Raw genomic sequence first — 15352 nt, 5'->3', positions numbered from 1 at the left:
GGCGCCACCTACCGCCGTCTACCAATCATTGCAGTCAGTAGAGTCTCAGCTGCCTAAAATAATTGAATTTGAATGTAGTCACCGTTTTCGGCCACATTCTTACATATGGCACCTTTAAAGATATTGTTTCCAATATCTATTGCATGTGCATTGAATATAGAACAATTAAAAAAAAAAAAATGAATTGCAACCCCTGTGATCAAATTGTGATTTCGATTTGAAAACACTTAATTGTTCAGCCCTAGCCAGAATGTGTGACACATTTTCTGATACACAGCCAATTATTGTCATATTACTGTATACAACTATACCATAGTCGATGCTAGTGCTCATATTCTATGCAGTCCAGTCCTCATCATGGTCCACATAGCTAATAATTTGCAGTAGGTATTCATGTAAATAATAATATTGCCGTTTTGAGTTCAGATTCTTCTGGCAAGCTTGCACTACAGAGAAACTCACAATAATCCTGCATGAAGTCATTGTCGGTATCAGTGAAATGCTGTCATTAATATGTTCTTTTGTTGTTGTTGCTTCGCGGTATTTTGCAGTGTAAACAACACTGAAAATGAAGAAGTATGCGCAGGAGAGTGTGTTGCTCTGCTGTTAATTAAAGGAGGGTTTTTTTGGGGGGGGAAACAATGTTCAGTAATTCAAATAAAACTTGGTAAACATTTGACGCTGACTTTCTGTGTGTAACTCCACCAGAGGTAAAGAAACAGTTAACACACTTCATCGTCAGGAGATAAGGGGGAAAATATGTCGGCGATAAAAGAGAGTTTTAGTTCTGTTCGGAGACAAATGTTGAACATTCAAACTCACCCGAGTTTTCATTTATCACTGGAATTGTCATTTTTTTTTATTGATCAATCAGTATCATATAATAGATACAGGAAAACACTGCTTCACATAACTCCCTATATCATTTGACTGCTTGTTTTTATTACACCATGATACTAAGTCTGAAGGCTATGAAAACTAAAAAAAAAAAAAAGAAAGAAAAGACTAACATCAACAGAGAAAAGAAGAATGATTATTTCAACATTTCACCGGATCATAAAACAAAACAATCAATCAATTCATAGTGCGTAAGAAAACATTACATGTGCATGTGTGTGCGTGGGAGGGAAATATCATTTATGGAGATATGCATCCAGCCAGAGGTCTCCAGAGGTTTTCAGTGATCTGAAAAACAAAGACGGGAGAAGAAACACCAGTTAATAAACTTTATCAAGGAAGTGATGCACTGTAAGAAAAAAAAAAAAAATAGATAGATAGATTCTAGTTATCTCGCAAGCTAACTAGCACACTAACTAGCAAGACAGATAAATAGATAGATATATAGATAAATAGATTCTAGTATGTTATCTTGCAAGCTAACTAGCACACTAACTCACAAGATAGATAGATAGATAGATAGATAGATAGATAGATAGATAGATAGATAGATAGATAGATAGATAGATAGATAGATAGATAGATAGATAGATAGATAGATTCTAGTTATCTCGCAAGCTAACTAGCACACTAACTAGCAAGACAGATAAATAGATAAATAGATTCTAGTATGTTATCTTGCAAGCTAACTAGCACACTAACTCACAAGATAGATAGATAGATAGATAGATAGATAGATAGATAGATAGATAGATAGATAGATAGATAGATTTTAGTTATCTCGCAAGCTAACTAGCACACTAACTAGCAAGACAGATAAATAGATAGATAAATAGATTCTAGTATGTTATCTTGCAAGCTAACTAGCACACTAACTCACAAGATAGATAGATAGATAGATTCTAGTTATCTCGCAAGCTAACTAGCACACTAACTAGCAAGACAGATAAATAGATAGATAAATAGATTCTAGTATGTTATCTTGCAAGCTAACTAGCACACTAACTCACAAGATAGATAGATAGATTCTAGTTATCTCGCAAGCTAACTAGCACACTAACTAGCAAGACAGATAAATAGATAGATAGATAAATAGATTCTAGTATGTTATCTTGCAAGCTAACTAGCACACTAACTTACAAGATAGATAGATAGATAGATAGATAGATAGATAGATAGATAGATAGATAGATAGATAGATAGATAGATAGATAGATAGATAGATAGATAGATAGATAGATAGCAATAAACAGGACTTACTTGACTATGTCAGCGAAGCCTTGCCACATTGTTTTGACCTGGTAGGTCATACCATGTTTTTCACAGAGTGCACGGACCTGCGGGGCCGCCCGTGCATAGTTGTGGCGGGGCATCCTAGGAAACAGACTTCAGAGACAAAAGAAAGACTGTTTTCAACAGATCGTGTTTCACACATTTGTTTTTTGTTTTTTTAAGCAGTCAAACTTCTATTAAATAGAGTCAACACTTTTACACATCACTTTTTTTACAGGTTACTTTTACATTCACACGTGTGTCCGTTTGTTTTAGGGTCAAGACTTGAGTGCAAATCATATTTTTTATTTTATTATTTAACCAGGTAGAGGCCATTGATATTGGTATCTCTTTTCCAAGGGTGACCTGGCCAAGAGGAAAAACAGGGCACATTATAGCTAATATTAGAAATATATAAATGTATATTGATAATTTCATAAAAAAACCAAACCAAATATTGAGTGGTGGACACACAGCTGATTAAAGCCTATTGTTTCTGTAGAATGGTTGAATTAAATTGAATGTCAGACTCCTGACATTGCACATTGTTTTTGTTTGACCTTTAGCTCACAATTCCACTTTCAAGACCCTTTTGAATGTGACATACTGATGTTCGATTTGAAAGTTGAGGTGTCCGCTGAACCAGTCGTTGAAGGAGGACTGCTCGACGTTGCAGGTGGCTTGCAGCTAAAGGAAGAAAAAGAGTGCAGATAAGATGATACATGAGCAGCACCTGCAGGTCACAGCAAGTTAAGCAGCAGGTTTCCTTTAAAAAAAACAAAACAAAAACAAAAAAACAGTTACCTGCATGGTTAACCAGTCCTGGTGCTTCTCGTAGTCAATGTCCATCGGCAGATGATTCATCTGAGTAACCCACACGAACCAGTGACTCTCCAGAAACCTAAAATACATGTATTTGAAAGTTTTTTTTCAAAAGTTTTTTTTGACGTGACATTGTTTTGTGTAAAAAATGTACAATAACAGTGTAAAGGCAACATATCTGGTGACTTGAATCATTACAAATTCTAATATTTCACAAAGATAGCGCAAAAACATTTAAAGTAATCCGACGTTTTTTACCTGACAAAGGTCATGAGAGCCAGTGAACCAAACACACCAAACAGGGGTACGTAACAGTAGAAGTAGCGGAGATAATACGTCATGGCCCAAGACAGATCCTTCACAAAGACGAGCAAGTTATTATGATACTCATATTTGCACGTGTCAACTCAATTCTGCTTCAATTATTTGTCTTTAAATTATATTTAGCATAGATGTAGAGATGAAGAACCTCCAGAGCAGGGGTCTGCAACCTGCAGCTCTAGAGCCACATGTGGCTCTTCGACCACTCTGCAGTGGCTCCTTGTAGCTTTAGAGAACAAGGCGACAAAAATAAATCCAACGTCGACGTAAAATGCAATATTAACTACACATTTGGATGTCCTGTCCATCTTTGGATCCACGTACCTTTTTCTATGAACGATCCACAATCCAAATGTTGGCTTCATTTAATTTTAATTTCGATCATTTGTCGCAAACAATGAAACAATGGAAGAACAAGGTCTACATCATTATGTGTTTTATTTTTGCTCCACTTTATAAGAGGTTGGGTATACACTGAACATTTGGTAGTTCTTAAAGTTCATAAATGAAACTATTGTTTTTTTATGTATTATATCTGCATAAAAACGTTTATTCGTGATATGATCTTCATTTTGTGGGTTGTTTTGCGGCTCCAAATGGATTTTAATTGGGTGGAGAGGCGACAAAAATGGCTCTTTTCATCCTAAAGGTTGCAGACCCCTGCTCTAGAGAAACATAAATGAGACACGGTCTTACCACCCAGTCACGGCGGGAGAGCATGGTGTACATGATGTTAAAGTTGTAGAACACTGGAATGAGCAGAGGAGGTCCCACTACGAGAGATAACAGATGGCAAACGTTGCTGTAAAGTTTGGCGTCATGGTTTCATTCATTCAATTTTTAAATGACTTGTGCAAAACATACCCAGAAAGAAGTACTGGTGTTGATGCTGGTAGGGCATGTTTTTAATCTTTTTTACACCGTACTGGAACAGAGAAGAAGAGAAGCGAATCACATTTCAGACATCACTGTCCATGACTGACAAAAAGAATTCAACGTTTAAATTGTTAAATGTGAAATTGATTGTTTATGTCATTTTAGAGTTCCTATTTTAATATAAACTCCTTCAAACTGTTGTTGCACAGTCAAAACACAGTAATATTGAAAAACTGCCAGATATTGAAAGAACAAATCTTCATAATTATAATAATAATAATAATGCATTATATTTAAGGCGCCTTTCAAGACACTCAAGGTCGCCGTACAACAACAAAGTAAAAAAAATAAAATAACAAAAGGTAAGAACAACGGATAGAGAGTTAGAGAGTTAAAGAAAATGTGGGTTTTCAGATGGGATTCAAAGATGGCGAATGAGACAATGTTCCTGATGCCGGGGGGGGGGGGGGGGGGGGGGGTCGAAACTGCTGTTGGAAACTGTGTTGTGCTACTTGCCTCGACTGGCTGTGTGGTACCGAGTACAAAGACGTCCATCAAGTTGATATCGGGGTCCTTTTTGAAGACGTTGGGTTTAGCGTGGTGCTGGAAATGTCGATGATTCCACCAGTTGGCAGAAGCTCCCTAAGAAAAACCAACTTTTAATATCTATGTTTAAAGAAAGGAAACAGTGTAAAGCATGGGTGTCAAACTCTGGCCCGCGGGCAAAATTTGGCCCGCCGTGTAATTTCATTTGGCCCTTGAGGCAATATCAAATTAACATTAGAGCTGGCCCGCCGGTATTATACACGGCACCGCCGCTGCCTCAGCTCCGCACCCAAGCTGCTCAATTGCTCTCCATGTTCGGCAGCACTTATCTATGTGAGCAACTTTTCTCCTCAATGAAGATGACGAAAACGTCTCACAGGATAAGTCTGACTGATGAACACCTTCGTTCGATAATGAAGGTTGCCTCAGCTCAAAGCCTGAACCCCGACATTAATGAACTAGCATCCAAGAAAAGATGCCAGGTATCTGTCTTGGGCACATCAGATTAGATCAGTGTGTCGCAAACTGAGCAGTAAAAAGGCCTGAATGGTTGATTTATTCATTGTTATTTTATTTTCAAATTTATTAGCTTGTGGAAAAAGTGAATGTTGATATTTACCTCAGAAGGCTGCAAATAGAAAAGAGGCATTAAATGTTTTATTTAAATTTTATTTAATATGCCATTGATGTTTTTTCGTTTGTTTTTTGAAAGTTGATTTTGCACTATTAAGTTATATAAGCGTTGCTTGTTCCATATTCAGTGTTAAAGCAAATCAGTGTAGCAAACTGAGCAATAATTAACATTTTATTCATGCACTTTCTCTTTCTACTTCAAGGCTTGAATGTTTGATTCATTCATTATTGTTATTTTATTTTCAAATGTATTATAAGCCTGTGGAAAAAGTTTATTTTGATATTTACCTCAGAAGGCTGCAAATAGAAAAGAGGCATTACATTTTTATCCATCCATTATCTACCGCTTATCCTGTATTTAGGGGTGCATTCAATTTTTATTAAAATTTTATTTGATATGCCATTGATATTTTTTAATTATTATCATTATTATTTGAAACTCGATTTTGCATGTCACTATAAAGTTATATAAGCCTTGCTTGTTCAATATTCAATGCAAAACTTGTTTGGGTCCCTATTAAAAGGTTAATTTGTTCAACCTTGGCCCCGCGGCTTTGTTCAGTTTTAAATTTTGGCCCACTCTGTATTTGAGTTTGACACCCCTGGTGTAAAGGATCAATATCCGTCACCTTTAAAGGACCGATGACAACCTTGTGCACGAGATGATTCCAGCGGGGCTTCTTGAAGACGGACAGGTGGCCAAAGTCATGCTGCAGCCACCCAGCCTGTGCCTACAGGACAAGCATAAGACAGTTAGCATTTTAACATTTCTTTGTCGTACGACTGTTGGAGCAGGAGACGATGACGTCGGAGCAACCTGAGCGGTTGCCAGTAAGACTGCGCAGAGGATGGTCAGTATCCAGTTGCTTCCCCAAAGCCATATCATCAGCCAGGCGACGGCCTCCAGCAGCACAATGTGACCGAGGTGGAGGAAGAAGAACAAAGGCTGAGCTTGAAACAGACCCTGGCTCTCCACCTGAGCACGTAAAGCGCGGAAGTCCTGTATTAATCCTGCCTGACAACAAAGAAGAGGAGGATAAGGTGACACGGACACATCCCATAAAGCTCACACAGTCAAGAAGCGCACTGTCATTTTGCTCTTAGGAGGCACAGTATTGAGGTTTTTTGTTAAAAATGTGAAACACAAAGGCAGCTGTAGGAGCACGAGTGTCCAGGATGTCCACGTCTGACCGTCTTATTGTCCTCAGGTGTCTCTGAGACTAAAGCGGCCACTTGAATAAAAGAGTGCTGGGTTTTATCTTCAACAATGGGGACCGAGCCAATCACAGAGGGTTTACAGGACAATAGGGGAAAGTATCTGGTGAGATGGCAGGTTCAACTAAGCAACATGAAACAAAAAGCCTTAACTGTAACCATCTTAACTTAATATTTGATGTGAATTTTTCCTTAAAATGATCACTATGATATTTCAGGGATAATAATGGTCAAAAGTATCTGAACTTCAGATAGAGCAGGTCGTTCAGTCGGGGGCAGGCGATATGACCTTAACATTATATTACGATAACAATATTAGTGACAACATTTCACAGAATTTCAAAATAAAAGTGTTTGTTTTGATACGGAACAATATTATATAGCTCATAATAAAAACTTATTTATGAAGCAAAGTTGGAAAAAACGAGGGCTGCAGGCTGGATTATCCACAGGATAATCAAAAACTAACCCTTGCTTACTTATCCAATTTTCAAATGAACAATGTTTTGTTTCAGTTTTTAGGATGAAGAACTGATGCATTGACGGCTCTCACATTTTTGTTTCCGTCATGGCTGGGCTCTGACGGTGCCAGCTCTCCAATCAGCAGAGGCTTCAGAAACTTATGCACATATTTGGGATCTGGATGAAAAGCAGCAAACGCCTCCTGGAAAACAGAGATGACAAATGACTTCTGTGAAGAAGAAGAAGAAGAAGAAGAAGAAGAAGAAGAAGGACGACGTCTCCCACTGACAGTGACAGATGTGTTTCAAAGGAAATAAACATTTACCGTGGCGTCCTGTCCAGCGTAGTGAGTGATGACACGAAACCCTCCTGGATGTCTCTTTGCCCACTGCGTGGTGTTGTAAACCTTTCGATCTATCACCAGCCACTGGTCGTTCTTGCTGCTGTGGCTCTGCACCTCCTTCCAGGTGTACACAGCTCCAGCTTGTCCGTTGCACACCTCCCCAGGCTTTGTCAGCGGGCCTCCGTTCCTCATCCTCTCCTCCCTGCTGTTCCCGTGTTGATCCACGTGTTTGGCGCCGAAGAGCCTCCGGTTGTGTTCAAGTTCTTCCACAGAGTCTGAAAGCCTGGATGTTAAAAAAAAGAAGCGTTTAACACTTTTCTGCCAGACAGACGGCGACAGACCGAGCAGAGGTAACAGCGGTCAGTGGAGGTGACGCTTTCTTTGTCTGTTTGTTTTTAATCTCTTTAGTTTGAGTGAAAACAATAGGGTTTGCGTCTATTCACTAATAATTGATGATGAAATCCGACATTGAGGAGGCTTTGGTGGTCAGGTCAGGTGGGTCTCACAGGACTCTGAATAAACATCAAACATTCATCTATTCTACAACGACCACCCAATGTAAGGTTTATTTTCACATTTAAATAAAATAAATAAATAAATAGCAATAAAACAATATTATTTCTTGATTTGAAGATGTCAAATTATAGTAATTTACTTGCATTCCTGAAGAGATAAAAAAAATAGTTTGAGTAGTCCCAGTCTGAAATGTGGCTATAAAAAGGTGCATTCAGTTTGTTATTTGCCAAATAAATAACATTTACAACACTTTTAGTTTTAAACCAAGTTTTAAAAGATTTGCAAAAAAAAATGTATGTTCTCTAATACATTTTGTTCAGCACTGTACTGAATGGTGGATTTATAATCCGCACTTGACCTCTGCATAACTTTGTTGGGACTCCAGGAAACCCGAGAACCCGAGAATTGTGCAAACTCCACATAATAAAGTCGAACCGGTATTCGAACCGGCGATCTTCTTGCTGTGAGGCAACAACAGAGCAAGCCGCTACACGCCTGGTTCTTATTATCACTATTTCTTCAACCGTTTTTACAAACAACGTAAAAACAAAGGAAACTCCTTTTAATCCCGTGATTAAAACAAAGCTGTGCGTAACAAAGGCGCAGTCAGATGTCCCGTGTTACTATAGCAGCAGCGCGTGCATATTATGGTCTGTAGCACATGCGATCATGATAAAGACACTTTGACTACAGACGATCTAAAAAACCGGGACCACGTTGATTCATTTCGACAGTAATAATGTGTGTATACAGTGAAACAGGCTGTTTCAGCAGCAGCCTCAGGCCCAGCATCATCCATCCATCACACACACACACACACACACACACACACAGAGAAAAGGACATTCCATACTCACAACCTGCAGATCTGTGCATCCACGTCCACGAACCGTGTTTTGACTGAGGCTCAAATTTTAATAGAGCGCACATCCACACGCTTCGAGTCCCTGCGCGTGCACCCCCCCCCCCCTCCTTGATAAGAGGCTCGTTCAACCCTCTAAATTCAGTATAAAGTCCGAGCCGATCATTCGAGCGGTTCTGGGCCAATCGGCGCACAGCACATCCAGAGAGACGAGGTCATTGTGTGCAGTGAGTTCACACAGCGGAAGAGAAAAAAAAAAAAAAAAAAAAAAAAAACCTCTTTGTTCTGTGGCCCCGCACAGAGCTCCCATGACAGGGTCATCAGCACACTGCTGGAAGTCAGTGTGACATTACATATGCTGGATTATAATCCACATTTACGCGTAAAGTCAACACGTTAAGCTCCGTCTATACCGTCTATACCGTCTGTGACTGTAAAACAATCAGCATCTCTGCTTTCTATGGACCAAATGCCCGAATTTAACCCCTGACAGGTGTCACTCCTGCTATGGTCGACAGAGGGCAGCAGAGCAACGACGTTTTTTTACATTATGTTGAACGATCATTGCATTTACAACATGTGCCAACGAGACTTCACCTAATGAACTTTACCTCATATTAGAAAGGAATGTCGACACGTTTTATAAGGTAATAAGTTGGAATAAAGTTGACTGATAAGTTGGAAACACAGAAGTGGTTTAGAAACAGCATCCTCACTAAACTATTAATGATGATGATTTTATTTATTTTTACTCAAAAACTTCTAAATGGAAAAAATAAAAGGTGTTAATGTTATTTGAATGAAGTTGGCATTAATACAGAATTGGCAGAATGGCTCATTTTGACACCATAGGAAAACTCTCACTAACCTTTGACATATAAAACTCAAATAAGTCAAATAGTCAAAATAATCCATTGTTTCACTTTCATTTAACTCAAAAACAGGGTATACATTTATGCAAATGAGGTATATTTTACCTAAAATCAAAAAAGAAGGTAAAAAAAAAAATGGTGGTAATGGGTTGGACAAGGACATGTACATACGACTTTACATTAGGTTTTATTACTGATTGACAATTTATATACTGTATGTTTTAAATTATAAGGCATGTGTTAATCAGTAGGACATTGCGATGGTCAATATAATATTATATTTTTGCATATTTAATATATGCAATAAAAACAGTCGATTCGTTGCACTGCATGTGATAAGATAAATGCACAATAGATTTATTTAGTCAATATTACGTGCAGTAAATGTCTAACCTCAGGGAAATAAATACTGAGATAAACACGTACAGTTGCAGCGCTATATCGTCTTGATTTTCTTCAACTTTTGCTCTGCTGGGTTTGCAGGTAATAGAATATTGATTTGTCTTTTTTTTGATCTCTGTTTCTCAGAAAAAAAATGTGTACTTTGGGGGTAAAGTGAATTTAATATATGTTTATTTTAATTACATTTTAGGGGCAGAGTAGGCAGATAACATGTAACATGTGAGGCCATGCAGACAGAGGTGATCCTAGGCAAAGAAACTAATTGGGGCCCTTCACTATTCCTCCCCACCGTCATCACCTGTGCAGCCTAAGCCCTCGTAAAAAATGTTCTCTATACCACAAACGGCTAAAACCCTGTCGCTGATCACAAACTGTGGATCTAAATGTGCTGCAGAAAAATCTGCCCACAAATCTCCAAAGGTGCAAAGGTCTTGTGACCCCCCCCCCCCCCCCCCCGTTCATAGAGATTTCAGCCAGTCCTCTGAGAGTCTTTCCTGGCAAACGGTAGACCTTTAGGTAAGTCTTCATAAGCTCCTCAGAAACAGTGAGAGGCTTTTTCTCACGGTCCTCCTACCAGTGAGTGAGGGCCCCGTTAAGGGGGTTTTGATGGCGCAGTGGTGAGCTGCACACTAGTGAGGCTTTAGGAGCTTTGCGGACGTCACTGCAAAATATACCATTAGGACCGGGCTCTCTGGAGCCCACTTGTTACTTGTGTTTTTTTTTTCAGGGGCCCCAGAAGTGCCAATAAGGGTGTTTGGACGTAACCATAGTGAGCTGCATATCAGGGGGGTTTTAAGGCTGTCACTGAAAAACGTACCTCCCTTTCTTTTTGGGGTCCTGTCAGTGTGCTTCTGTCTGCAGAGTTAGGTTTGATCGCTGCCCGTTCTGCCTGTACAAAAATACAGAGAGACATGAATTTTATCAGTGAAGCATGAACTTTAAAGACAACGTTTGACCAAAACTAGTAAAAAAAAAGAAGCAGCAACAGACTACATTCATTCATTTATCCCAAAGTAAAATGAGATGCACACACATCAAACAGTTGTAAACCATAAAGCAGTAAGCACAACATTTGACTGAAAAGATACTGTTATCATACCTTCATGTAACATTCTATAAACTGCCAGCTACTGTCAGTAGGGAGAGTTCAATCCTTTAGATTGCACACGTGTACCTAATAAAGTAGTGGTTTAGTGTATATTATAATCAAGTTACACGTCTATGCTTTAAAGTATCAGAATGAAGTAAACGTTCACTGCACAACGTACTGTAATAGATGTAGGAAAATTAAACATTGCCGTTTACACTGGTTGCTATCACTTATCACCATCACTATCAGTGACTTCCACGTGTGACCACAGCCACTGAACTCATTTAAAGGTTGTCCTTTTTTTAGAACTGCGCCACGCCGTCAGCGAAACTGTGGTTAAGGTGAAACCAAACTTGTGACCATCTTTGGAATTAAGTGCAATGTGCAATAAGTTCATGTATAATTCCACCAGAGTTCAATAATTCAAGGGGACAGGTGCAATCGAGCAATTGTGCAACGGAGCACTTCATATCGTCTGTGCTACAGGGAATTTGTGCAATAATTGACCCGTCTTTCTATATTAAGCACGTTACTATCATCTGATAACACTTGCACTTTATTATCAGTTGTAGTTTTTTTTTTTTTTTTTTTAAATGTACAGTATTTGTACTCTAATAACCCCCAGCTTTCATCTTCATGTAACTGTATATTTCTGTGATCTCTTAAATCCCTATGTTTTTGCTTTTTTTACAGGCAGCAGGAATCAGGCATGGTCCCTTTCTTAAAAAACAACAACAACTACAACAACTAAGAAAAATAGAACATTATAAATAAAAGTCATAGTTAAATGATGCACATGACTCTCTCACTGTGATTAGATGTGTCTGGACCACTGTTGCTGCTGTCCAGACAGAGACTAAGACTTAAACCCATAACAACAAGGAACCAGAGCTGGTACTTGGAGGAGAAATCCTGCCAAACTCCAGTGGAACCATTAACAGTCAGGTCACCTCAAGTCCTGCCCAGACAAAATGTTTTGCCCCCTTTTTGTGGAGCAATGTTCACAGTGACTTTCTGCCAGTCGTATATGCCTCCATGCATATAACCGTTTGACTTATGGTGTTAATATATGATGATGATTTTTCCTATGAGACATTTGTGTTAAAGGGGAAATAAGTAGTTTATAGTGCCATCTAGAGGAGAGGCTGAAATTTACAACAAAGACCTGCTGCTCTGCTCACCCCCTCCCTTCCCTGAGCGCTACGGTAGCCGCAGCCGGTCAAATGTCGTCCTCGTCGTCTTTCTCCGTGTCAGCAGATGAGGTTTCGTGAGGCGAGGGAGAGGGCGGAGCTACCGCGGCCGTAGAAGACGAAGCGGAGAGAGAGGAGGCGGGACTTCCGCTACAAGTAAAGAGACGCTTGTTTTGTTCTCTCGCGTTTGTCCTTACAGGCTCCGGTAGAAACATGGCGTCTCGCTGCTAACAGTGGCTATGCAACCGCGGTCCGCGGTCATGTTATTTTACATGACTTTTTGAAACACTACAAAAATGAAACAAAAACTATTATACAGCGACTAGACAATGCAGGAGCACATAATATGTATAAAAAAGTGGATTTTGGGTTATATAAACCTATAAATACTACACAGTGTCCCTTTAAAGTTGTCATAGCATAGAGTAATGACCCCCAAAAAAAAAAAAACGTCATGCGAAATTCCTTGACTGTATTTCTGAGATAATGGTGTTAAAGATAATGACGCACCATGAGGTTACAGTGACCTTTACTTCTGACATATGACTATTGTTTGTTCAGAGGCATAAAATGATAAAGGTAAAGGCAAATATTGCCACAGCCGAGAGTAGTAGGTTACTGTTGGACAAGCGAGTGTAAATAGTTTGTCGTCTAAATTTAGAGTGTTTGAGTTTCCTGTGTGTGTGCGTGCGGCCATGTCATTGAAATCATCCTCTCATTTATAAAACAAGTGATTCAAACCATGAGTAATAGGTTATATAAGCCAGGGTAAATATGCAAGCTAACTATAAGCGCTATTGTTCTTTTCTACTTTTTTTTCCCCCAGGATTAGTTTTCATTTCTAATATATTGAAAAATAAAACAGTGTCATCGTATTTGGTGTGAAGACATTTGGTTGTTTGCATATTAAAAGTCATATGGAATCCAAGTGTGGGAGGAACCACATCCTACATTGTATTACTGTAAAATGTCTATATAACTCTATATAGTATCATCAATAATGTATACTGTATATGTCCAAAAGACATGAGGTGACCATGAAACAATTCTGCAATAAGTCATTTGTTTTGTACCTTATTTCTGTTGTTACGGTCAGCACAAACTGTTTTGCTCAGCCCACTTGGAACCTCGCCAGAGCAGGTACTAAAAATAGTACCTGGTTCCAGGGTCCATCTACAAGGGCTGAGGTTCTACCTGGAACCATTTGCTTCTGAAAAGGGTTCTTGGTAACACTAATGGTTCCAGTTAGAACCATTTTGATCCAAATAACCATTTAAAACCCCTTTCCTGAATAAAGGGTTTTAAAAGTGTTCTTGGTGGAACCCTCCAAAAGGGTTCTCCTATGAGGACAAGCCGAAGAACCTTATATGGTTCTACTTAGGACTTTTATTTCTAAGAGTGTGTTGTAAAACTGATTTAAAGGTCACATAGAGTGGTCCTGTTGCACATAAATGTTAGTTATGGAGGTCTACTTACATATATTAATTTGTTTTTATGGTCAAAAACCTCCTAGTTGCTGTAAACTAGCCGATAGAAATCCTCTTTTCTGACAGTGATTTTCAGCCGCGATGTTTCAGGGTGAACTTTCACCCCCAGAAGACAGAGTCTTGTGATTGGCCAGTACTATCCAGCACATCCGTTCTCAGAAGCGCAGCGCCCCCCTCTGGAACGGCGGATGCACTGCTCCTCATTATCAAAACATTGTTTTAACAGTGTTTAAAAATAGCTTCGTCACGACTCCCCGCCGCAGTCCCTTTTATGACTTTAAACCGGAGTCAGACCCAGAGTCAGAAGACACTGTTGCTCGTGAAACACCTCCACAACGGACGTTATTCTTCTTCTGCGGTTCAATGTACGTAACCGGATGTGCCCGGACTACCGCCCGGAGCAGGACGATCGGTTGTTCAGGAGAACCGCTGCTTACGTAACTATTACGGGATTTTCAGTGATCTCGTTGAGCCCCGAGATTACAATTAAACACAACGTTCTCAGCAATGGCTGAACTGTTTGTTTCGAACCGTCAGGGCTTCATAAACAAGGTAATGACGCAGATACACACCAAAAAAAACAGCGATAATAGGAACTTCCGGTCTAGTTCCGCTTTAATATGTATTATTTGTTGTGTTTAAGAGTTACGGTGGTGGTGGGGGGAAGTGAAATCCTTCACATCCTCATATTTGTTCGGCTACTTTCAATCTGGACAAAGGCTGGAGAAAGGCCGACGTGATTTTCTGTGTGCACTGTAACACTGACAACATCATTTAGATCACCGTGGTTTACACAGAGCTCAATTAACCTTTTTGTTTGAGGGCATTTCTTTCTCTGATGGTGGTGTTGTGCTGCTGTAAATTTTTTGCACAGATTTGTCAGTGTCAAATAAAGAAAAATACTGTATGTCATGGTGATATCTATTTGAGTTTTTTGTTTTTTTTCTTAACTTACTGTTTAATTTCTGGTTCATGCGTCACATGACTGGCCGTGTCATGCGTTGCTTTATGCACATTCAGAACATTCGCCTCAGCAGCGACGCCCACTCACCCCCTCTGAGGTCTGCGTCTGTCCGTCTCTCTCTGTGTCTGTTGCTCTCAAACTATTGTGTCATTTAAGGGTCGTTTCAATGTGACGCAGAAATGTGCAAATCAGCTCTTTTGGTCCTCGGCCTATCAGACGGGGTTATCCTCAAGCGGAGTCTCCCTCATTTGTCTGACTCCTCTGCCACAGTTCATCAGACTGACAGAAGCACTGTGCTGACCCCCAGAAGCATTTCAAGGCTTTCCTTCAATAATAACCATCAACGAAATATGATGGCGTCTTTGAAATATGAGCAAATATTAGCCTAAAATACCATGACGCTGCATAAGACATTCAAAACGTAATCTTATACGAATTCTGTCTAGTTCTTGGATTTGGTTCAAGTTGAACATTGTGAGTGTTGGCAGCAGTTTTTTTCGTGTCTGTTCTGCGTCAAAAGCAGAAGTCACATGAAGGCTGTCATCACAGCGTTTTAACTGGTCTATAAAAACCTGCTGAAAC

General features: G+C 39.5%; 1 protein-coding gene across 1 annotated transcript; it reads right to left on the bottom strand.

Moving 5' to 3' along the window:
• Positions 1-1070: 1070 nt before the first annotated feature.
• Positions 1071-9381, bottom strand: fads2 (fatty acid desaturase 2; the record flags this gene model as incomplete). Its single annotated transcript, XM_083893681.1, has 13 exons — positions 1071-1185; positions 2158-2283; positions 2777-2856; positions 2974-3070; positions 3250-3347; positions 4009-4085; positions 4177-4237; positions 4705-4830; positions 5997-6098; positions 6185-6382; positions 7136-7246; positions 7370-7670; positions 9377-9381. The coding sequence occupies 13 exons, from the start codon at positions 9379-9381 to the stop codon at positions 1134-1136; spliced, it is 1434 nt and encodes a 477-aa protein (XP_083749807.1). The 3' UTR covers positions 1071-1133.
• Positions 9382-15352: the final 5971 nt, after the last annotated feature.

Source organism: Microchirus variegatus, assembly GCF_963457635.1.
Source record: "Microchirus variegatus genome assembly, chromosome: 8".
In the NCBI taxonomy this organism is placed as follows: Eukaryota; Metazoa; Chordata; class Actinopteri; order Pleuronectiformes; family Soleidae; genus Microchirus; species Microchirus variegatus.
Note: the sequence above shows the minus strand (reverse complement) of the source record. Positions and strands in the feature narration are given on the sequence as shown.